Source organism: Falco cherrug, chromosome 3 (assembly GCF_023634085.1).
Source record: "Falco cherrug isolate bFalChe1 chromosome 3, bFalChe1.pri, whole genome shotgun sequence".
In the NCBI taxonomy this organism is placed as follows: domain Eukaryota; kingdom Metazoa; phylum Chordata; class Aves; order Falconiformes; family Falconidae; genus Falco; species Falco cherrug.
Window position 1 is genome coordinate 82,388,517 of NC_073699.1, and position 25,546 is coordinate 82,414,062.

Below are 25,546 nucleotides of genomic sequence, written 5' to 3' on the forward strand. Positions count from 1 at the left end.
CTTTCTCTAGCTGAGGAAGAGGAGCAAAATAGAACACAAGAACTATTTAAAAATTTGCATAGATCACCCCTGATATAGAACAGTTGAATAATGATTCATTTTATGTCACGGAATATGGAATACTGTAAAAAATGCTGTGTTAAATGTTTAATTACTGTGTAATAAACCAAAATAAATATTCATAATAAAGCAGCATTTTGAAAGTAAACCCTACAAGAGCTCCAAATGTATCAACGGAAATAGAACGTGGGTATATCAAGGTGACACGTTTATCTTGCTCCTGTTGTATTACTGCATATCTATACAACGTACATGGTAATGAAAGGTCTCCAAGACAGAGTTCCTGCCAGAAGCGGTGACAAACATCCAGCAGTGAGGCAAGAATCACACCTGGCTGTCCATGCAACCTCTCCTCCCCACCCCGCCACCCTGACTGCAAGCGTAATTGAACGGCTTGTGAACTGCCTCCCACGCTTTCTCCATTTACCACCCAGCTATTTTATGTAGGCAGCTAGAAAAGGACTTTCATGTGTATGAACATGCCTGGCTGGCAGCTGCAGCTGTTCAGCTGTTGATTTATCATCTGTTCAGCTCCTCTGACACAGGGCTGTCAACCCTTGTTAGAGTGGGGGAAGACGGAGTGGGAAAAAGAGACAGCTGGTGGCTGACAGCTGTTTCAGCCTCTGCACTTTAACTGGCTCTGAATATGCCTCAACACCCTAAATTTGGCTGATGCTCAGTGTTCACCAGAAGAAGATGTAGAGCCATGAAGAGAGGAAGGACTGAACAAAGTGGAAGATTTAACGAGGCAAAGATAATATTATTTTAGCCTGTTCAGGGTTACTCACGCCAGGCCTTCTTTCATAGGGGACAGAAGCCATTCTGAAGAAGCTAAAAGCCCATGTTTCCAGAGGACAGATTACAAGAACGCCCCAAATCATGCTCTGTAAGAACAAGAAACTTCTGTCCTGGATTTCTACTTGTCTCCCCATTGTGATCAGCTCCATTGGAGAGACGAAAAGTGTATCTCTGCTGTCCTGCTCAGGAATGTATTTACTGAAAAAAAAAGTGACAAGACCACAGCTAAGGAAACTGTTTCCTTTTTACCTCCTCCACAACACAGTCTCCTGGTGACTAGCAATGCTGAAGGTCACTTAAGAGATGCACCTCCTTGGTTGGACAGCCTTTCTCTCACACCCTCATCCAGCTCGAGACTGTGATTTATTCAGTTCTTTCTTCTTCCTGCCTTCAGCAGATATAAGTCTGGTCAAATATACTGCTGAACCCTACCTCTGTGCCTTCTCCATCCAGCTTATGGGCCACCAAAGGCTATGAAGAAGATTGGAGCTGGTGAGTGTGAAGGATGTGATGCATCAGAGGCTTGCAGAGATTGTGGGTGATCAGAATGAACGCCATATGGGACAAAATCCTGGAGATGTTCTGGAGAGCGTGAACTGTTGGAGAACCTGTTGGTTGCCCCTCAGCCACTGTGCCGCCCTGGTGGAATCACACCCGTGGCAATGCCCAGCTGGTAATTCCCAAAACTAGGGTTGCATCACACAGGTATGCTGTATTTGCGTCTCATTGTTTCCAGGGGTGTAAACTGAGGCATATTAAAGATATGAGACACTATCTGCCTTTATGTGCATTAATGAGTTCAGAGGGTTCATTAAAAAAAAAAAAAAAAAGAATAATAGCAACCATTGGGCAACACTCAATTCAACTCAATTACCATTATTTACCAAAACGTGTGATGTATTCACAGAGCTGGAATTGCAGTCATCAGGTCACCAACTACAAGGTTACCAAAGACTCCAGCACTGTCACTGTTGCCAAATTAAAGAGGTGTTTGCCTGAAGTTGAAACTGAATTATAATCTTCATCCACAAGGGAGCTGTGGCTGTGTTCTCTGTGACAAGCAGCCAGATTAAAACAATTTATAACACATTAATTAAATGACCTCAGAAGCAATGAGATAACAATATATATACAATATAACAATATAGATTGTTAGTCATTAGTTCTGTAACTTCAAAGTTAAATGTTACCTTTAAGAAAGTGAAGTAATGAAAAAAGATACAAAGACATCGCCTTACCGCCATAAGACAGACAATGCTAGTATGAGGCATTTTTATATGATGTTAATGATATGAATCAAGCATTTGAACTTCCCCACGGCAAACAAGGCATTGTGTCTCCTGAGGTGAGGATCTTTTCATTGTCTGCATCCTCACAAGTTCACCAGTGGGAAGGAAGCTCTTTCAAAAAGAAAGCAAATTTTTTTAATGATCAAAACTATATTGACTTTCTGAGTCTTACGTTCAGTGAGTGGTTTCATTCAGTAAAAGACAACTGAATTGAAATCAACCAGTCTTTTTAAAAATCAATCCTTGCAAAGGAAATTCTCACTACCTCTAGAGGGAAATTCTCACTTTAAGGAGACAAGATTAGAAACAAACTTTGTTTAGATTTCTTAATAGGGATGCTAGAAACAGAGTGTAAGAGCTGATTTTAGAAGACCACATTTTTTCTTGTCCTTGTGCTACAACAGGCCATTGTGTGTTATTCCTTCATATTATACACACTTACAAAGGTAACATGTAATGTCTCCTTTCCTGCAGAGACATTCCAGAGACTTGCAGCAAGCTTTGATGAATTGTCATGGGATACATGAGTCAACTGGCCTATTAACCAACCATTGCTTATAGATTTCTCAGAGGAGACTTCCTTCTCCTGTCTTAAAATGTTGACCACTGAGTAAGCTGTGCCCAAAACTTCCGTCCCATGCTCTCTATTTCACTCGTGGTATTTGCTGCCTTGATCTCATAGAGAGAACTGACAAAGCACCATTGTAGCTTCAGAAATTCTGTCTACAGGAACACAGTCTAAGTCAGTGAGAGGAAACCCCTTCTGAGAAGAGTGTAGCTGCTTCAGGAAAGAGCCTGACCCCTTCCAAGACAGTGTTGCCACTGATGAGAGTCTCAGCAATACCGTGTCTCTGCTCAGACAAAAGCTGCTTTTGAGTTATTGCCTCTTACAGTGCAGCGGTCCCTACCAGCTGGACCTCAAAATGAAGTTGGAGGTAATTTCAGCAACGTGAGAAATCAGGCCCTCTTGAAAGCTCTGACTTTTAATAGATGGTAGCAGGGCAGGGAAGGAAATAAAAAAGGTCATGAAACTGCAGAGCTTGGAATTGCCTCTACAAGATTGGTACTTGTGTCTTTTTTATCCCTACCCCCGCCCCCCCAAAAAAAAAAATCCCACAATCCACCAACCCCACAACCCTCTGATCAGTACTTCTTTATTAAGATTTTTATGTGTGTGATTAAGATGTGATCTTCACCTGTTGTGTGAAAAGTGAGAGCACGGAACTAAAAAGGTTGAGATCTGGGCTCTACAGCCTCCTTAGTACTTCAAAGTGGATCTACAAAGCAATCATTCCAACCACCAGCATACCACACTGGCTAGGCTTGCAGAAATACTGCCCATCCTCGTGTCTCCTTGCTGAACCTGGGTCCTCATAGAGGCAAGAATGCAAAGTATTTAGGGCTAAAAGAAGAAAGAGACAGTATAATTCTGTGGTTTATTTCTTAGGGCATTTCTATAAAAAGAACAGACTTGAGGGTCCTCTTTATTTGTCTCCATTCAAGTTCAATTAAAACCAAAACAAAAATATCCAGAATTCTTTGGGAAGATGAACTCTGAACCCAAGGACTGCAATCACTAACTCAAGCAGCTGAAACCTTTGCCAAAGATCCGTATACCTAGTAGATGACACCATTTAGAAGGGTGCTTTGGTTTCATCACATGGAAATTCTGGTGAACGTGTTTTTCCATGAGACAATCTTAAGTGCTTTTTCATGTGGTATGGTTTTGGTTAGTTTATTGTGTACTTTTATGCATAGTTTGGCTGTTATTCCTGAAAACAGATCTGTTTCTCAACAAAAACAAATGAATGACTTGCTCTTTCTAAATTACTTCCAACAATAAATGTTTGGCTGTCACCCTCAAATCAGTTTCTCTTGCTCTGGTCTGAGGGTATAGTTAGAGAATACAGCTGCATCAAATACAACTGCCCTCTGCTAACAAATGACAGTCCTGTTCTTTCATCCTCTCTCCACCCCCTCCTTAGTGTCAGCTCTGGTCACAAAGTGAGCTCATTCAAAATGAATGGCTGAAAACTCTTGCTTTTATTCCTAGTGAGTTTTCTTCTGAATTAGTAAGTTAAATTGGCTCACTTGATCAGTATCAGGGCTTGTGCAAGGGAGTTGGGAAGGAGACAGCAGGATTATGGAGAGTAGGACCTCTCCTTCTCCTGCTTCTGAGGCAGTATATTGTTAGATCACCTAAGATGTAACATGCAGCTGCACTGGAGGGCTGTTGTCACTGGGATTCTAATAGTATTCGTCATGTCATTATGCATGTACGACCCTTCCCTCTGCTGTTCTGCAGTCAGGTAAAGGCTGTATCCAACTGACTGGTGATTCCTGGAGACTTGGGGAGAGGACGCTTGATCCATACATGTGATGCAGCTGCTCAAGGAAAAGGCCAAATCATTGGATTTGAAAGAGAACGGTTAGGAGCATCATTCTGGAAGGCTGGCCGTTAAAGCCAATCTTTAGAGCACAGAACAAGCCCCGTGTATCTGCAGTGGCTCACACTCCAACAGCCACATGCATTTTACCCAGTGATCGCTGCACATGAAACGCATCCATTACAGAGACAACCCCTGGAACTGGCACCAACGCCTTCAGAGTCCAGCCCAATAACAACCTAAGGATCCAGTGGAAACGATAGTGTTTCACGGTGCTCCCCCGGAGTTAGAAAGCCGAGCGGAGCCCCCACCCCCTCCCCTTGCTTAGGAATCGTGTGCTTCCGCCTGCCCGCACAACCTGCGCACTTCTGGGGAGGGCCGCCCTCCCCCTCAGGGGTCGGCCCAGCCCCGCTCAGCCCCTCCAGAAGCAGGTCCGCCTGCACTCACTTCTCATCTCAGTTAGTCCCGAGTTCACCCTTTTATTTTTGTGGGGGCAGGGCTACACCTCTCCAAAGGGATAAGCCCCGGCACGGAGGAGACAACGCAGCGCTAGCGGAGAACCGCCGCTGGGCCGCGGCTGATTGCTGCGCTGCCCTGCCCTACCCTACCCTGCGTGCCCTGCCCCGTTCTCCGGCCGCCGCGGCCTCGCACAGACCGCTGCCAGCGCGGCCCCCTGCCCGGCGGCGCCCGGACCCGGCGCGGCCCTGCCCAGAGGAGGGAGGGCGGGGCGCGGCGGGGGCGGGGCCGCGCAGGCGCGCTGCACGCCGGGCCCCGCCTCCCACCCGACGCCTTCCGAACCCTCCCGACGCCCCCCGAGCGCGCACGCGCAGGAGGGCGAGCGCACCGGAGCGGGGGAAGCCTTCGCAACGTCCTTCCCCCTCCCCCTCCCCCCGGTCTCGGCGGGCCTGGCCCCTCCCCCCGGGTTCGCCAGCGCGCATGTGCGGTTGCCAGGGCGGCCGTCTCCAGTGAAGGTTTAAAATCTGCGGGGCATGCGCAGTGCCGGTTCTGGCCCTGGTGAGGGGGACGCCACATTGGAAACGGCGAGGGGAGCGCTCCGGGCAGCGCCGGGCCGGGTACAGTTTGCGCCGCCTCCGCTCCTCCTGAGGCGCGCTCGCCTCGCCCGGCTCAGCTCCCCGCCTCCGGTCGCTCTCCCTCCGAGCCGCGACACATGCCTCTGCTCCCGGCCCGCGTCTAGCGCCGCTGCCGGGCCCGGCGCGCTGAGGCGAGGGAGTGCGCGGCGGGCGGTGAGCGGGGCGGCGGCGCGGCGCTCTGGCCGGGCCGTGAGGGTCGGAGGCGGGCGGGCGTGGATGGATCCCCGCGTGGCCTGGATCCAGCCCGAGCAGAAAGGCCCCGCGAATGCGCTGTGGATGCAGATCTGGGAGACCTCGCAGGGCGTGGGGGGCCGGGGCGGCGCCAGCTTCCCGCACTACCTCTGCCTTAACTCCCCGGCGCTGGACTCGGCCGCCTCCCCGCCCCGCGGCCACAGCTGCGTGCGGCTCGGGGCGCCCGGCGGCGGTGCCTGCTGCTCCTCTTCCTCGCCGCCGTCGCCTTCGCCTTCCCCTCCGGCCCTGCTGACCGGACTGGTGCCCGCCGCCGCCGGCGGCCCCGCGGCAGTGAACGGCGGCGGCGAGGGGGGGCGGCGGCTGCAGAAGTCGCCTTCCGTGTCTTCCTCGTCCTCCTGCTCGTCGGTGGAGTCCGGCACCGAGAGCCCCGGCTTCTCCTCCTCGGGATCGTGCAGCGGCGGCGGAGGCGGCGGCTCCTCCTCTTCCTCCTGCGGCCCCCGGGCGGCGGCGGTGGCTCCTCCCGGGCTGCTGGGCAGCGGGGCCGGACCCGGGGAGTTTTTTAACTTCCACGAGAACAAAGTGAACGGTGTGAACGGGCACCACCAGCCGTCGCACCTGGCGCGCAGCCCCCACCCGCCGCCGCCGGCGTCTCCCCAGCAGCACCAGTACCACCCGGGCCGTAGGAAACGGGAGAATAAAGCCAGTACCTATGGGATGAATTACCTGCTCTCCGGCAGCCGGGGCGTCGCCATCAACAACTCCCCCCACCAGCAGCGGCAGCCGCCTCAGCCAGCACTGCAAAGCCCCGGCACACCCTGGAAGACCAGAAAATACAGCCCGGGCGTGCAGGGGTGAGCAGCCGGGGCCCCTGGGGCTGCTGCAGCCCGAGAGGAACGGGGGGGCCTCGGCAGCCTCTCCTGCGGCCGCTCTGGGCACGGGGGCGGTGGGTGGGGGTCACACAAACTCCTCTGGAGCTGATTGTGCAGCGGGGTTGGTTGGTAGGGATGGCACGACACGAAACCGCGGTCTTCTGTAAAACACCTTGTCTGTGCTGGCCGGGTGGCTCCCGGCTCAAGCAGTGATGCGTGCAGGGCCTGGGAACCCATAGGTACAGGGGGTTAGGCCTTGCCATGTGGGCCGAGAGTTGAAGTTGTCAGGCAGCTATCAAATGGCACCTACAGTAATTAAAGCAAAGATGGAGGGGGGATGCTTGTCAAAGCTCTTAGTGGTCAGTTTGGATGGTAGGGGGGAAGTAAAAGGCTTCAGTTAGGAAGGAGCTCAAAGAAAATGCGCTAATTTTCAAATACCTCTGCTTAGGCTCTAGCAGACTAGTTACTTTGGGGAGCATTAAGAACATCAGTTGAAAGGGAAGTGCCCGGTTCTGGCTGAAAGAAGCACGAAAGTCAGTGTGGTCTTAGAACATCTTTGAGGGAAGTGTTTGAGCTCTAAACAAGATTGAGCCAGCCAGTAATCTGAACTGAAATCTTGGTTTTCTAAAGAGAACACTATTATGAAGCTTATCCTGCTCTGTGGCTGTAACTTTCTCATACAAATGGGTCATCAGTAAAGTAAGGCTGAGTATTCATTTTGGTCCAGTTGGTATGTACAAGGGACTGAACTTGAGCAAAGCACCTGTGGGTGCTCCATGAAATTCCTGTATTTCAGCTGTCAAATTTCACTCAGTCAAGGGGAAATGTTGCTTTCTAATGTTAAGGTTATTCATGGGAAAAGTGTTAGCTGCATTGATTGATCGTAGCAGATTTCTGATGTCATTTCAAAAATAGTTTCTTGGAACTCCTAAAATCCAAGGCTCTTGGATGCTTGTGGAGTAAAGGCACTGCATAATTGTAGAGGGAAAGAGATAAAGATAACAGGGTACACTTTTAGAGCTGGAGAAGTTTGAGAGATTTAATTTAAGGATGGTCTCTTCTGTTTTGCGTGATACCGCCAGCCATTGAGTACTTTGAAGTCATCCAAAAGTATTAAAAGATGTTTTGAAAATTTTTGTTTTTGCACACCGTAGCCCCTCCTAAGGAGGACGAGGCTTGTGACTACTGCTTTTTAATTCCAGACTGACACTGAAAATGAGAATTGCTTACAGAAAGCTAAGATTTGGATGTTTAAGATATGTTGTATGCTAGGAGCTTTGAGTTCTGTACTTATAAGATGTCTGTCTAGAATTCCAGTAGTATCTTAAAAATAGTCTGAATTTCTTGGTTTTATTTCTATAGAGATGCAGTAGAACAGAGTTAACAATTTGTGCAAGACAAGTCAGTGATACTGAGGTAGATCTCCAGTCAGGCAGGAGAGGGAGTTGCCTGAGGTCACCCAGTAAGTCTGTGGCAAACCTGGGGATCAAATCCAGGCACTGTAGGTTCCGTCCTCTGTAGGTTCCGTCCTCTAGCTGTTACGTAGCACCTACGCCGATTTTCATCTTCTACCTGTTTGGTTTGCCTTTCCTTCAATAAAGGTTGTGCCACTCTTCAAGTACAAGTTCATAGAGAATGCATAGACAAGAAAATTGTTTAGCCAAGCTTCAGTTGCACTATTCAGTTACATAATACAGGTTGTTCTTTTGCTGATGTGTTAATGACAAGTTCTTGGCTAAATGTCTTTGAAAGTGGAAGCCGTGTTTCCTGATCTTCTGTCAATGTTCTGTGTAACTGCAGTGAGACCTGATGCTAGGAATGGGACACCAGTAACTACAGCATGTGTGATCCCATAGTTCCAGCTTTTTTCCTTAAAGTAGCAGGGAACTAGTGCTGAAGGAGAGCATGGAGGTTGGAACCATAGAATTATATATGAGAAGCAGTTTCTGCCTTAAACTTTGAGTTCTGTTACCCAAGGTGAGTCTTGGACAAGCGTGTATTCTAAAACAGTTTTCTGTTTTGTGTTAGAATTTTTTGATGAAGTATTTCTGTGATTGAAATAACAAAAATAGTCGCCTGATGGGAGTGGCTTTAGGTGTTTATCTTCTGCAGTAATTCCTGACTACTGGTGAGTTTAACTTAATTTTCCTGAGGACAGGCTAGTGTATTATTTGCTGTTCAGGTAAAAATGCACTGGAAAGACTGGGGTGGGAACAGATCCCTACAGTATTTTCTTCTGGATCCCTTATGTTGCTGATCTGTTGCCTTTTGTTATTTGGAACTGTCAGCCCGGTCTTGAAGCATCACTTCCATAACTTTGATGGTCTATGGACAGAGCATCTTCAGTGGTGTCAAACTGGTATATGCAACTGTCAAAATGTGATCCTTAAAATCTGCAGTTGCAGTCTGCTTTGGACGTGGATTATAGGAGGGACAACTTGATCCTGGATACTCTTGTGCTCATATTGTGCATGAATGTTAAAGCTTACTTTACCATGCATGTTGTTCTCTGCAGAACATTTTTCTACAACGTGCTGAAATTTCCAAGTGACATGCAGCAGCTCACAGTGTTATTGTATTGCCTTTCAGTAACAGACTAAGGGTAAGCTCTGGTTGCCCTCTCCCAGGCTGCAGTAGTACTTCTGATGAAATGCATGCATGCTTTGAAATACTACTGTGCTCCCTCCAGTTTCTCTTGCAGAGCTGGAGAATGGTCTATAGTGGTTTAAGTTGTCACAGTTTTTTTTGAAATGGATCATATTCAGTGGCTTTGAGATGGTAGGTGTGGTGATGTTTAGGAATGCTTTCTTTGTTTCGCTCTATGTACATGTTCCTTTTTTCCAGTGGACTTATACCTATCACTTTGACCACCTTCTGACAGCAACATGCCAGTCTTTGTGTTGTAAAGGAAATTCTCCCCCTCATAAAACACAATCGTGAATAGCCATGCTTGATTAGATTTCATCCTACAGCTACGCTTTAGCATGCCCTAGATTGACCTGTGTTATCTTTTTCCAGCTTTTTGGAAAGTTAAGGAGTGAGGAGAATGAAGCCATATTTATTCCAGTGCTTCAGCAGAGCAGTTAATATAGCAACAATATAAATTCATATATGCCTGGGTTTAGGTTGGGAGTACAGATGACAAAATGATTTAGATATGATGCAGCTAAGTGTCCTTTAATATTATGAGGTTAGCTCAGGCTGTTGACTGATGTTCAAAACTACATGTGGTTTCTTGCTACTGTGAAGTAGCCTCTTGAGTGGTTTTAAACTGCATCTAGCATCTTAGAGTCTCAATTCTTTGTACATCAAAATAATACCTTCTCTTTCGAAAAGTCAGTATTTTAAATATATCTGAGTAATTTAAGCATCCAGAAAGTTAAAAAGAGTTGGAATTTTACTTTAAAATATGGAATCAAGCTATTCTAAACTTTACTATAAAGACTGTACTGCCAGGTTTGCTTTGCTTGGGTACACAGTTAGCAGGGCACTTCCTCTTATTATGTAGCTAATAGCTTATAAATAGTATAAAATCATATTAGATTTAATTATTCTGCTTCTTAATACAAATTTAAGTAAATAAGGCATTTTAAACAATATGAGTCTGTTCTATGTAATTCTTTCAACCAAGTATTCAGATAAACTGTGGATGTTGAATGAGTGCTGAAATATCTGGCGTACCTGCTTGGTGCATTACAGTGCTGTGCAGAAACAACACAACTAGCTTCTTGAGGATTAGTGGGATACCAGTAGTGTTATGATACATTGGAGTGGTGCTCTGCCTGGACTAACTAGTGTTGCATAGCACCTGATAATTTACTGCATGCATTTTCCCCCTTCCATAACTGTTGGTTTTTAACCATCTCTTGATAATGACATAAAAGTTCTGTCATAGAGCACAAGAATGCAGACACCTCCATGTTTGCTTAGGTTGAAGAAAGATTCAGGCCAGCGTTGTTTGGTGACCGTAGTAGGTACTTGGGGAGGGTTCTCATAAGCAAGGTAAGTTTATGATGATGCATCCCTAGAAGACTTGCTTCGGTGTTTGCCGGTTTGCGGCTGAAGGATGCTGTGTGCCAAGTGATGTCCAGAGATTAATTTCTGTAGCTACTCAGATGTGATGTTACTATATACTAAGCCTATATTAGGTTTTGTTTATTTCTTCGCCTGTATGCTGAAGTGTTTCTAGTTCCAGTCTTACTGTGTTTTTTTGCTTTTGTGATACATTGTTGAACTTTGGTGACAGAGACAAATGTAATTACAGGGTTTTATGCAACGCACTATTAAAAATGTGTCTTATTCAGGACCTTCCATAGCTCTAGTTCCATGATTGTCAGCCCTTGCTGTTTACTATGCTTCTGTCAGAACTGGACAATGCAGATTAATGTGTAGGGATGCCACAGTGTCAGCCCTTTTGCAAATTTTTATTTTCTTGTACATTGGTTGAGCTGAAGAAAATGCAGATTTTTGGAAACTCTCTGAAGCCTTTACTGTCTGCACTGGGGCATCCAGCACTTGTAAGGGCTTTAAGGGATTCCCAAGGATAGTATTCTGACTCCTCTGTGTGTTTAACAGTGCTGTCTTGCTATAATACCTTCTAATAAAGAATCAACGCAGTGGACTCTGCTTTATCCACACTACTGTTGAATCATTAGTGTCTGTTATCTGCAATGTTATGTGGATACCTGTAGTGAAGGTCTTAATGTAAGAGACAGGCAGTGCTTGCAATGTACACTCGATTCTCGTTTCATCTGCTTTAGGATCAGGGCAGAACTAGGCAGTATATACTGTAATATGTAAGGAGGAGGGCGTGAGTAGTTGCCTGTTAGTCATAGTAGATTTCCAGAGACAGACTTGAGAGAGCATCAGGACGTGATTGAACAGATTGTTTTCATGCCTAAAGGTTGGTATGCAGCAGAGTTCAAGAGTAGCTGCTGGATGAATTGTCAAAAGAACAGAACACCTCTTTTTTGCTGTCGACTAAGTTGACTAGAGTACGTAAAGCTCAGAGTTTCCCTGCAGAGTGGATGCCTAGTGTAGAGTTGGAGACTGATGTTTTCAGTAATGGAATCAAAGGAATATTTTGGCAGTAGTAGACTTGAGAGAGAACATAGTACTAGAGGTCAGAAGGGCTGAGCTACAGTAGTAAAACATGAGAACACTTTGCATGACAGGTGCTTACATCTGTGTAAAGGAGAATGGGACATGTTTGGAGCAGTTTAATCCTGGCATCAGCTTTGTGATGCTTTTCACAGTTGTTAGGTTTTGGCAGTAGAGATAATTGGCACTAAGAACATAAACAGCTGTACTGGGTTAGACCATTAGAGACCAGTGCCAAATGTTGCAAGAAGCAAATACCAACATGAGCCTGTGGTGATATTTCTGGGCTACAGGCAGTGCATTGTTAAGCTTATTGTAGATTTTATGTATGAATTTGTCTCATCTCAAACTGGTGTGAGCTTCTGGGGGTAAGCAGTGTCCTGTGGCAAGTTGTTCCTCAGTTAAGCTACGCATTATGTAAAGATCCAGGGTGGTTTTTTTTATCCTGAGGCTGTCACTAGGGTTGTATTTGCTGCCAGCCATAGTTCAGTGTGTTAATGAGGCAGTCCATGAGTGCTTTTTGCAGCTGACTTGAAAGAGGGAAGGGAAAAGCTGAATCACCTGACAGTTGTCTGTTTTCTTGTCTATTTAACCACTTCTATTGAAGCTGTTTCCTGCCTCTAGATGTTTATCACTTCTGTGTACCATATAATTCTGTTGTTATCTTTGGGACTTGGATGAACCAGATGTGTGATAGTGTCACAGTATTCCTACATCTTTAGCTATCTTGTTCTATCTTGTACTTTGTTTCCCGATTACTAACGTGGGACTTGCCTGTTCTTTTTGGCTACTGAGTATTGAACAGACCTTTTAACAGAATTCATATTTCAAGATCTTGAATTCTCAGTGTTTAGAGCCAGTGCAGAGCCCCTCATTGCATCTTTAGAAAGATAGAATTTTCTTCTATGCCTCTGTTGTGCTTACATTTATCCTATCTCAAATTCTGCTTGCTGCCTCATTGTGCAGTCTGTATTTTAATGTCCATCTGCAGTTTTTGAGCTGGTTTATTCTAGATAACCTTGCAGCCTCAGACTTTTCAGCTATACTGTTGGTCCCCTTGGAGATCACTTATGAGGATGTTGGCTAGCATAGGGCACCTGAGGCTTCACTAGTGACCTTCCTTTAATATGGAAACTAAGAGTTCCAGCTGTTTTGTTTTCTGCTTAAAACAGTTACCTACATGAAGGCCTTCCCTCTTATCCCATGACAGCTTAGTTTCTTTGTGGGGCTTCATAAGGACATGTGGGCTCGTTAACAAATGCCATTTGGAAATCCGGGTAGGTAACAGGGTGTCCTTTGTGGTTCACAGATTCTTGCAAATAATTCCTAATGGTTTTCTTTAAAACATTACTTCCATTTACAAAAGCTATGTTGACATCTGGATACAGTCATAATTATTCACGTGTTGCATTGATTCTACTTTTGACCAGTTTGACTATTAGGAATGTCAAAACTAATGCACTTAAATTAAAAAAATAAAGATTGCTTAATGGTCTTCTGATACAAATGTAGTATCAAGTGAGTGCTGCTTTTGGTGAATACCAAATTATCAGGAATAGATTTTGCTATGAAGTATTTTCTATGAAAAAATTGGTTTGGAACAAATTCTCCCTGCATAGTCGGGGATTAAGGAAACCTCTGGAGATAAAAAAAACCCAACGAAACCAAACAAAAAACCCCACCAAAAAACCTAGCTTTTTTATTTGTCATGCATTGTGATCATTTAACTTTCTCTGTTCTGATCACTTAATTCACTTAACAGAAGCAGGTTTTTGGGCTCCTGAGCTAGTTTATCTTTTCTCAAGCATAGGTTTGCATCTTGTTAAGTTGTTACTCATAATCCTTTTTGATATCCTTAATCTTCCAATCCTCTTTTCCTGCTTCGTACATGACTTCAGGGTTTCTGAAGGCATCTTCTGATGAAATCCTGTGACAAGGTAGTAGAAGCTCTTTTCTCCCTAAAATCTGATTAGTGATGCATGCTTTTGTTAAACAACTGGTTTGGTATCTTTAATAGTCTTTGACACACCTAATTCTTTTGGTTGAGATTTTAAATTGAGAAGCTTCCTCTTTTTATATGGTGAACTGCAGCAGTATTTAAATCCAGAAAAGGCTTTTCTAGCTTTTATTGCCTTGCAGAGAGACTGGCTTGGAATATGCAGGGTTTGCTGCTAGTGGTGCTTTGATGGATACATTTTGAATTACTCTGCTGCTCAAGATTATGTTGAGAGTTGCTTCTCTTAAATGTTCAGTGGCTGACCTGGTGTAATGCATACCTGATGTACATGGGCATAATTAGTCTCTAATCACTAATGTATTTCTGCTGTTGCAACCTTTCTGACTTGTCTGGGATGTTAATTGCTTGATATCTTTGGGCATTTGGAAAAGAATAGTATTAAGACAGGAATTTCAGTGTTTAGCAGTTCCATTTATTGGCATAGTGAGCTTGCAGATTCAGTTCCAAGGTTTAACATACGGTATGCTCCTTCACTGATGCAACAAAATGTGTGATGTTTTCTTGGTGCTGTGTTGAAGTCCGGCAGCCTCAGTCAAGAGTAATATACAGCTGTTCAGAAGCTTATGTAGCAGATCTGTTTTGCTATGTATTAACTTGGAGATGTGTAATTTTCTTTCCTAGATTTTCATAATGCAGGTTTTTCAGAGTACATCCAGCCATTAATAAGGTAATTTGTTGAGTTTTATTGGATTGACATACTTTGCAAAAATAGATTAGTTTTTAATTCTTTCTCTCTTCCAAAATGCAAACAAATTCTGTTATATTGAAGTCTGGAAATTTGCAGTATGAATCAGTCCAACAAGCTTAGTTTCTTGAGTGAGTGAACTGTCAAAGTGTGTCTAAGAGGTAAAATGAAATTTTCAAGAAATTCAATGTAAAATTAGGCCTGGCTCTGACTTGCAAGAGTGTAGGGCAGAGAGAAAGCGTAGAGAAGAAATAGGAGCAAGATGATCACTTGTGGAAAAGTACAATAAACTACTTTGTTCTGTGGATGAGAACAAAGGTATTTTTTTCTTCCATTCTCTTGTTAGCTAACTTGCAAAGTAAGCTTGATTCTTATTTGAGCTTAGTATTTAGGGTATCTACCTGTAAGACATTTCACAGCTCTGATAAAAATTTTCAAATATATAGAACTTTTCAATTCTGCCAGTCTTTTGAGTTTGCTGCCTTCTATACAGTTATGGTGACAAAGATAATTGCTGTCTGAATCGTGTAGTAAGATGAGACTGATTTAGTGTGGCGGTACAGTCTGTGAATGTAGCACTAATACGCCACCTGTAAGCCTAGAACATTGCATGGGGCATAGAGTACGATTACCTGAGTGTTACTGGTAGTGAGGAGGACTGGTATAAAAAAGTAAAGGTACCTGATGGGTGTTGTGAGTGGGGTGGGAAGAGAAGAATTGTAAATTCATTTCCTCTTCTGGGGCATAGTTCTAATTTTGCTACTTCTGCACATGTCTTAATCCTACATCACAGTGGGAAAATTCTGTATCTCAGAATATGCTATTGCTTTCAGTCATATATATATATTCTCCTTTATTTCACTAAACTGTGTTTGTGAGTTTTGAACTGTAACACTGATTTCAACTACTGAATGCATTTGATTGTTACAAGATTTCACCTGCATTTCCATGATAATGCAGTTGTGCTTTGCAGTAGTTGTAATTCAACAGATTTCTGAAATATGCACAGTGAAGTCCTCAGGCATGTTTTGGAGTTCATGCTTCATTGAAAGAACGTTTTCTATTATTTGTAAACTTTTATTTAAACAAAACTTCTGTTGAAATGCTGCCTATGTCTTCCCATTTCTTTAACTCCCTTTCCTACTCACCCCTAGTCTTACACCCACACGCTTTAACTGTGGCATATGTTCTTTATAAGAATTCTTGGCTGATATGTTAGACTTTTCAGTTAAAAAAGAATATTATTTACTTACTAGAGTGAGTATGTTTTTAAAAAGAATCAGTTGTTCCGTGTAAGTGATGCTGTCATGTTTCTATCTGTTCCTTTAGAATGAATTTATGTGCCTAGTAGTGTAGACATGATGTTGAAAAGAAACAGGATGCTTACTTGAGGAAACAAAGCCTCTGTAGCTTTGCATTCACCTTCTAGTTTGTTGATGTTGAGAATTTTGTTTCACTGCACTGAAGTTAGCCCTTGAAGTAACAAGTCAATTTTATATGTAATAATAGTTGTATATACAGTAAATGATGAGTAAAGTAGATTTCCTTAAAGTCAGGTTTCTAAGGAAGAACATTACAAAAGTATGACAGTGTCTCCTGAGTGTTATTTTAACTTGAAGACTAGAAATGTGTCTGCCTTTCCTAAAACAGTAAGAGGGATAAATTTTTGGTAAACAGAAGACGTCAATTCCGTTGCATAGTTCAACCTGTAAGCAGCCAGTGTTTACTGTGATTGGCAGTAATAGTGTTAGTGAATGGTAGGTTCCTCCAGGCTGTTAAAATTATCAAACTGAATAGCGTAGCAAGTAAAAGTAGCCTCTCTTTTGCATCCCTGCCTTGTAATCTTTTCCACTTTGTGTTAAGAGTATAGTTCTATTTCACCAAGTTTTTTCCCCAATGTTTCTAGAAACACAGTGAAGCTGCCTTGTGAAAAAGTCAATTAAAATGCCTATCTTTGCTAGGAGAGTAGTATAATAGGCATTGTAAAATGTGATAGAGGATAGCTAGGTGCTGGGATGCTGTTGGAGCCAGAATGCTTCAAAAAAGCCAGAAGGAGATTGAGAAAATTGACTTGTGCTATATGTTGAAGGAAGTTCTGTTTGTTAAAAAGAGTTGTTACTTATCTGCATGTATATTATGTGCTGCAAATTGAAATTCTGTTCCTAATATGATACTGTTGCAGTCCTGACTTAAGTTCTTGTGAAGATCATGGAGGGTACGTGGGCAAAATACTTAACTGAAAACTATCACTGTATTGGCTGGGTGAATATCCCATTTTGATCTGTGTTTTCAGACACCAAATTATATAGCTAGTAGAGAAATTACTCTTGAGATTAGTCCTGAGCAGCATACAGCATCTTGTTTTATGTATATCAGAGCTGCTTTTTTGGTGCTTATCAGAGCTGCTTCTGATAACCTTGTCTTAGCAAAGATGTTTAGAAAAACATCTTTAAACTACAGTAACAGTAAATTTTAAAAAAGCATTTCGGTTTTGAGAACCATCTTCAGGAGGAAGCCGAAAGGGTAAAATGCTTGAAAATGGCTACATTAAGTTGGTCGGGTCATTATATGCTGATGGTGAAGATAGCATTGGTTCTTATCCAGAAGGATGTAGACCAGGAAGATGATGTTCTCTGAGAAGTAGAAGCTGTTGAATTAAGGAAAATTGGGAAGAGCAAGTAAGAGTAGTCAGTTAAGAAGGTTTGAGAACTGGTTTGCTAAGTGCATTAAAACCTGAAAACCTTGCACATTGAAAGCAAGAAACTTGACAGACAGAGGCACTAGGGCTCACGGAGACATGAAAGGGTACCCAAGAGAAGGCAGATCATGTAGTAATAACTAAGTGAACTAATTGTGTTGGTTTTTGTCAGAGAAGGGCTTAAGAGACTTCTTACCAGAACTTACTTTGACTCCAGGCAGCTGTCATTTTAAATTCCAATAAGGAGTGTTTAAATCAATCAGCAGAATAACTGTTGTACAGCCGTGGCTGGTGGTACATGCTGCAGAATTCCAGAAGAACTTAACCATGAAACCATGGTACATGGTTTGAAATTATTAAATAAGTTTTGATTATCTAACTCTTGTGCTGTTGTCCCATGCAAACTGAAGCATTAAATGAAGTGCTGCCTTGCTGGTGCAAGGTAGAAAGTGTGAAGCTGACTTCTTAAAGTAGATCAGGGAAGGAAATGTAGACTAGTGATGGGTAGTATTCTTTTGAGTCTTTCACAAGAAGGTTAAGACTTGTGTCAGTGTTAATCATCTGAACAGAAGCTCAGCAGGGCATTGAAGTGAGAGAGTGCTTGTCTGTGTGCTTGCTGTCTTCCTGACCTTGCTGACACACTAGGGGCTGCTTTTGAAAGACTGTGCTGTGTATGGTAGAGGCTGCAGTGCGCAGGGGAGCTGAGACCCCTTTTATTCTCTTCCTTCCCTGATATGGGATGGCTACTGTAAACGCATTTTTTTAGGAATGTCTGGATCTCCTGGAGTGGTTGCATGGGCTTGGTACCATAAGAAAAATGGACTTGCATGAGTAAACACACAGAAAGGGGCTAGTGCATGCTTTGATAAAAGTAGTTGTGTCTTAGTTCTCATTTCTGTGAAGGATTCATTGTTAATCCTTATTCCTGTGGTCAGTCTGATAACACAGAACTGTTAAATTTTTTCAGAAGGGTGTTTCAGCAATTCTTTTCTGAAAACTTTGTAAAAACTGAACAGTCACAGGTTTGCTGGGCTTATGGGTTAACTGCTTAGAAGTAATCAGAGGAAAAAATAAAACATTTACTTTATAATAAAGGAAGGTTACCAGCTGAATTGCACAAGACTTTGTTGTTTGATATGTTCATAAATACCTGGAGGTAAGAAGTGAATGAGAAATGGATATGAAGAATAATAGAAAGCTAGAGCTGACTGTAGACAGTTGCAGTGGGAGTTCATTGTTCATTAAATTATAAAATCGCTGATACAATTAAATTCTAGTAAATATTGAATCATGAATATGAAGAAAAACAATTCAGACTGAATATACCCAGTGGGTGGGCTTTATATTGGTGGTTAATGTTCAAAAAAACACCTTGAAGCTCCTTCATAATGGTTTCTTTTAAAGAGCAGCTGTATGCTCAGATATCAGTTAGCAGCAGTCATTGCAAAGATAGGGACAGTAAAATTAACTGAATGGTGTAATTATGTATTGACTGTGCATTTCTGGCCACCTGGAAAACATGGCGCAACTGAAAAGAAGCTGAAGAAGATTAGCAGTGATCAAACTTTGGACCTGTTCCTGTGTAAGGAGAGGAAAACAGATGAGGATTGCTAGCTTGAAAAAGAGCTGGTAGATAGAGATGAGTGGATACGAATTGAGAGCCTGAGAAATGTTATGTTTGGAGATGAGCTGCCAGCAATAATTTTCCTCCAAGAAAAAGAGCATCAGATGAAATCATTGACAGGCAGCAGTTTAAAAGAAAACACTAATTTATTCTGATGCATACATAATTTCTTACAAAATGCCATGAATGACAAAAGAATATATGGACTGAAGACCTGGAAAAATCAGTGGAAAAGTCCTTTGAGCTAATACATGTTATGGTTGGGATCCACCCTGGAAGTATGCCACATGAAATTAGTGAAGGCTTGGAAGTATTGCTGCAAGGGAGTCGGATAACTGCTTTGTCTTTTCTTGCTTTCATCCTATATCTACCTACTACTGATTTTTATAAGCAGGACAATGGGAAGTCTTTAGTTTGGCCCCACTGCTGTTAGGTTGGTTTAAGTATTTTCTTCATTGATCTTGTCATCCCGGAAAGGGAGAAAAAAGTGTGCTTTATAGAAACAAAATAGGGACATGTTAGTTTGTATTTTCTGTCTTGCTTTGGAGAGTTTTGAAATCAAGTAGATCCATCAACAAATTGAAATGTTTAGTTATGTCTGCTGCATGGTTGAATGTTACATTGTTGATCCAGGCCCAGTTTAAGGTAAGAGAAAGGGCAGACAGTGATTCTAAATATGTATGCTTTTTAGAAGTGTCTTTGCGCTTTGCTGCTAATATCTCTTGTGTATGGAAAGGAGTCCTGACACTTACAGAACTGGGCATATGGTCTGTTGGAGGCTGTCTGTTAGAGTGGGAATTCTCTAGTAAAATGAGTTGCAGAAAGCTCAGGGAGGGATTTAGGAGTTCTACTAGAGATGAATAAAAATTGTCCTTTTTGGAAGGCTAAGTATGTTAATTAAGGATTGAACCTGATGTTTGTTAGGACACTATTTAGATTTCACTACAGTGCTGAATTATGTTACTTGAATTAAGAGAGAAATCTTAGAAATATGTCAATGTCAAAAAGATGTTTTTGTCAAATACTACAGCAGTAGTTAATTTGCCTTTTTGTTTTTGTTTGGCATGGCTTGATAGTTTTCCTTTGAAAGTAAATGCAACATTCACCTGAAAACTCAAAGTGATCTTCTTTCAAATTTGGCAGTGATTGTTCTTTATCAGGAGATGGGAAACAAAAGGTCTTAGCAGGTATATAAAGTTCCAGTGTCAGAACTCCTCATGTAACACTGATACTAATGTACTTTACAGTTGAGAATACATTTGACACTTCTCACTTCGAGTAGTTCAGGTGGAAGGTTACTTTCTATATGAAAGAATGGCTAATAAAGGGCTTGAGTGGTCAAAGGAATCGCTGTTTGTCAAAGTAGTTGTTTTTACATCAAGGAATGCTTTGTTTTTTAAAGAAAATAATCTTTGGGAATCGGAAATTGGATTTGACCTTCACTGTTGAGGCAGTAAGGTTAGGAAATGTCTACTAGTGTTTGTGTTCTGTGTCTTTTGGTATCTTTAGCATTTAGGTAGTGTGGTGAGGGCTAATGCGTAGGTATTGAGATTATTGTGAAGTGCTGCCATGAAAATCAGGTATGAATATATCTGTCTCGGATCCCAAACCTTCCAGTTTCCCTTCTGAAAGCTTAATTGTTGTGGAGTTCACAGTTCTTGAAAGTACTGCTGTTTTTGGTTAAATGATGATATTAAGTAAAGCCTATGGCCCGTTTTTGTTGAAATTTATTGTAATAGTTCAGTTGCCATTATAACCGATGCTACTTTCTCCTTTAGACTACATGAAGAAATAATTGACTTCTATGACTTCATGTCCCCTCGTCCTGAAGAAGCAGCTATGAGAAGAGAAGTGGTGAAAAGAATAGAAACAGTCATCAAAGATCTTTGGCCTACAGCTGATGTGAGTGTCACTTGAGTGTTGATTTGCTTCTCTAGTAAATTGTAGAGCTCAGTTCACTTAACCTTGCTATTATCGTTCTGTGTTCTAGAAATGAGCAGATAAGACATCAAACTTAAGGCAGTTGACTTAATATCACAGGTCTGTGGTACTTGACAGTTTATTTTAAAAAGTTGAGGGAACGTAAAACCAAGATTTCAGGTTAATGAAGGCTACTGATAGTTTTTCCATTTTGAGAACTGGGGGTGTGAAGAACTGTCTACTTTAAGAAATGCATTTCTTAAAGTAAAAACTTATTAAATTGATTGTTTCTGCATAACTTCATTTTGAATAGTAGTGAGACTGAGACTGACTACCTATGTATGCATTTCTGCAGTGAGTTTGGACTCTGTGCATATTTGTAAATACAAATATTTTACAAAAGAACAGTTAAAAAACCCAGATATTTTTTAGTCCTCTCTAGCAATTTGACATTCATGGAATTACTTTAGCCCTGCTTTAGTGGGAAAATTGGTCTTCAATTGGAACTGACTTTTCAAACCCTTTATTACCCAAAGAGTAAGTTTTTCCTCCACATGAAAAACATCCAAAAGGAGTGTAATGTAAACTATCTGTAGCATTGCCTGTGTGATTACCAGGTAGTAGTGTTGTCATTAACAAACAGGAAAACTTTTCAGACCACTGTGATTTCATAGCTTTCCATGATAAGAGTGAGGGCTGTGGCCACAGTACTGAGCTAAAGATACTGTAAAGCTCATCTACTTAATCCTCACCTGTGATTTTCCTTAGCAATAACATTTTTCTAGCTTGTGGAAACTGATACAAACACTGCAGTGGCCCAGTGTTGCCCAGCCTTTTCAGAGGTCACTTCAAAGAAAAGACTTGTAAATTGTGCTCGGCTGTAGTAGAGGGGGAAGAATGTCTCAATTCTCTAGATTGGAAGCATACTAAAAGTATTGAATGTGGACTGTGAATGTCTTTTCAGCATGCCTTTTCCACACACAAACACCTATCACAATTTCATAGCCATCCTTACAGTAAAATCTGAGTATTCATGGTTATCTGAATTGTATGCTTAGATGCACTTGCTGTTTTTTAAACCTGGAAATTTGGAAAAATGTTTCCCTTAAACTCTTCCCAATTTCAGTAAAGCTGCCCTATCAGGAAAGAAGGGAGCGGGAAGGAAGGAGACTTATAACAGCTTATACTTCTGTTGAACTGGAAACATATAGTGAAAAGGACTTGTTTCAAAAGTTTGTGCTCTGCTGCTAGCAGGACTGCTAGTCATTTCATGTGGAAAAAAGCCAGTTTCCTCTAAAGCCGCATCTATAGGAGACAGTGTGTTTGTACAGTCTTAAGACAATATGTAATAAAGTTCACTAACTTTTTTACTGGGTTATATTCCTAACAGATCCAGAAAAATCATAAGTCTTGTGAAAGTAAAAAAGTGAGCATTCATAATTACAAGAGATTTCACTGGTGTGGGTTTTTTATTTTTCAGGTCCAGATATTTGGCAGCTTTAGTACAGGGCTTTATCTTCCAACTAGGTAAGTAATAATTTACTTTTATATAAAAACTTGTCGTCTTTTAGAGTGATAGTAAATTTCAAAGGGGAATTTAGACTGGAGTGTGTAAACCTATCAAAGTTCCACTGAAATTTTTGCTTAATGTCCCACATGACAAAGGGAAGAGCTTTTGAAGTTACAGATTTGAGATAAGTGTTTGATGTATCATTGTACTGCTCTAGGTACTTGCTGACCTGTTGGTGAATTACCTTTTCATCCTTCTGTCTGGGGTTAGTTTTTGGCTCTTTGTCTTCAAGATGCAGTGAAATTAAATGTTTAGTATTGCCTGTGTAAAGATTGGGTTTTGTTAAGTAAGGTGAATTACTAAGAGTGTGTCAGTTCTCTGTGCATGCAGATAAGTTATCACAACTGTTTTCTCATGTTTTTGAGAGCAAAATACCTTGCTTCAGTGTTTCATGTTGCTTGATGGTTCAGTAGATTTGTGCGGAAAACCTGTGCAGCTGTGTCTTAAAGACTGTGTTGTCTTTACATGAATTAAATTTTCAGTAGGGAAGCACTGAAAATTTAATTTCTGTGAATCACTGATAAAAAACGTTTGGACTGTTAATATGCCTGTCAACATGGTAGATGAGGGATGGGATTGGGCTGTGGAAGTCAGAGGGGAAGGGAGCAAGAAAAGTAAAAGGGAGGGGAACTTGAAGAACTCATTGGAGAACTGGAAGCAAGAAACTGCAATATTATGGGTTCTAAAGCATGCTAGACCATCTCTTAACGTTCCTAAAGGAAGCTTACTTGGAACCTACATTAAAAGTTGCAAAATGGTTACCCTGAAGGACTTGTAATATGTAGAATGCTAATTTTACAATTTTTTTTTTCGTGGAGTATTATGCTTTTGACTTAGTGGATCTCATGCTGTCGTCTTTTTTTTCTAGTGATATTGATCTAGTTGTTTTTGGGAAATGGGAACGGCCCCCTTTACAGCTGTTGGAGCAAGCACTAAGAAAACACAATGTGGCTGAGCCATACTCCATAAAAGTACTTGATAAAGCTACAGTAAGTAATAGTCTTCGGTATACTGAACTGAAAAGCTTTCAGATCCCTTAGATGTTGTTGGTAAACAGTGTTCTTAATTCATGAAGCAAATAATATAGTCTTAAACACGATGTTTTGCTCTGTGCAAAATTTTAGTAGAATCTGTATGTGCTTAGTGACAGCACACAGTTTTTTACGTGGACAGTGGTAATTGTGTACTGTATTTGCTGGAAGGCCATACATCATGCTTATGTTGTCAATAAAAATCTGAAAGTCAGTATCCACAAAATATCTAGTAAAATAAGTTGACTGTTTGTGTAATGTTTTTCTGCTGACCTTTGAGAGGACTTTTTTTAGCCAGGGGTGAGTAACTAGAGCTGTCTAGCTTGAAACCCCAGTTTTTTCAGGTTGTCTTGTTTCTGATGGCATAGTGAAGTGTTCCAAATCTAATGTTTGTTTCTCCTTTCCAAAATACGCTACTTAACAGCTTTATTTCATTTTTGAAACTGATGTGTAGTATTTCTTGCATCTGTCTTGTAAGCCTAACAGATCACAATGAATATGCTAAAAACTTTTAAGTATGAGAATTTTACTTTACTAAGCAAGTGCTCTTTTCTCCAGGAGACTAAGCATATTCCAGACTTCTGTTAGCAAGCTGTTGTATTTTGTGGTCTCTGGAATAGGGTGACTTTTAGGTCCAGAAGATTCCTATGGCTTCTGTTGCAGTAGCAGTACATAACGGTAGCTCTGTTAGTCTTTGGTTTACTTGAGAAAGAGTGGGATTTTCAGAATCAGCGATACCAGTTAGTGATGGAAAATGGCACTAGGCTAGGCCTATCAATTTTACTAGCCTTATTTTATTCCCTCAGCTGTTTGTATAAAGTGATGCTATACTTCTGTTTTGTTTTCCATTTCAGATTAAAAATAGAAGAAGTTAAATTTAAAATGAATGTTATCAGCTGAAGTTTAGGTTATGATTGTAAGATGGTTTTGTAGGATACTGCCTTCTAGGTGGTGGTGTGAGACTGAGCTACATGTTCAGTATTTCTACAATAATTTATTGCTGCCAGGGAGGAAATATTGCTACTTGTGCTTTGCACTTATCCATTCTGGCTTTTGCTTGACTCTGCAGTGAACCAGTTCAGCTTGATAAACCAACAGACAGTGCTTTATTTTTTTCTGCTAGGCTAGACTTCTGTCAGTTGAGTGAGTGAATGGTGCAGTGCTAGGTCAGATGAATGTGGTTCCCACAGGTTATGAGTAGAATGTTTCCTATTAACATAGTGAGACATAAACTTAGTTGTATGAACAGTGATATTGCAGCCATGAAGGCAGATTTCTAACAGCTATGGAAGAGTACGTGAGTGATCATAAGTCAATGTGATCATACATGCCTGTGTGTTTAATCACCACACTAAAAAGTGTTTGCTTCTAAGCCAAGTTAGGTTTGTTGCCTCTTCTCAAAACCATGTTTCCTTGTCTTGATAGTGGCGTTCATTTGGACTAATAGTAACCATATGTCTTAAGTGAATAAGCTGGGGAATGTAGTACCCAGTGTTGCATTTCTGGGGATTCATAAAACCCTATTCTAATTTTTTCAGGTACCAATAATAAAACTTACTGACCAGGAGACAGAAGTTAAAGTTGACATCAGTTTTAATGTAGAAACTGGTGTGAAGGCAGCTCGATTTATCAAGGAATACATGAAGGTATCGGCCATATCATGAACGTTATACTACTTACTGTGGATGTGCTAGATGCTTAGCTAACCTATTTTGGTATGGCTTAAGGCTTGAAAATTTATTGCTGAAGATTATTTTTGTTAATACTAATTAAATATGCATATTTTAGTTTATTTTCTACTGGTATCTATTCAGTGTTACCTTTGAGTGCTAGATGTTTGTGTGGATAAACCTGTACACTGAAAGGACTTCTACAATCATATCTAGATCTGTAGGTAGGTACTAAACTTTGCTTCTAAAGCAAGTCTGTTCAGGTTTTGCTTACCTTGAATTTAAGTGATACTTGATTATGAATACTGTGTTGCTAAACAATGTCTAAATCCAATTCTTCTGTAGCTGCATACTTAAAATCAAGTTTACTTTTATTCTATGTAATAAAGTACTGTTTAGATGGACAGTTTTGACTATGAGTGACACTGGGATTCACAGAATCTTCTGTTTAGGGGGGAAATAAATTTGATATGTAAGCTGTTTGATCAAATAAGAGTTGAAGTGTATTCACCTGTTTCTAGAATAAAAAAAGTGTTTCAGTTCTT

General features: G+C 41.5%; 1 protein-coding gene across 4 annotated transcripts in view; it reads left to right on the forward strand.

The window, feature by feature from the left end:
- The first annotated feature begins 5,428 nt into the window (after positions 1–5,428).
- TENT4A (terminal nucleotidyltransferase 4A) overlaps positions 5,429–25,546 on the forward strand; it is a 61,029-nt gene continuing 40,911 nt past the window's right edge. For 2 of the 4 annotated variants that reach the window (XM_005434475.4, XM_014276151.3), the window contains exons 1-5: positions 5,430–6,668; positions 20,589–20,712; positions 22,211–22,257; positions 23,169–23,289; positions 24,870–24,977. In XM_005434475.4, the coding sequence (XP_005434532.3) occupies positions 5,524–6,668; positions 20,589–20,712; positions 22,211–22,257; positions 23,169–23,289; positions 24,870–24,977 (1,545 nt within the window). In that variant the 5' untranslated portion in view covers positions 5,430–5,523. Of the gene's footprint in view, positions 6,669–20,588; positions 20,713–22,210; positions 22,258–23,168; positions 23,290–24,869; positions 24,978–25,546 lie in introns of all 4 variants that reach the window. The other 2 variants (XM_014276150.3, XM_005434476.4) reach the window with 2 other exon arrangements.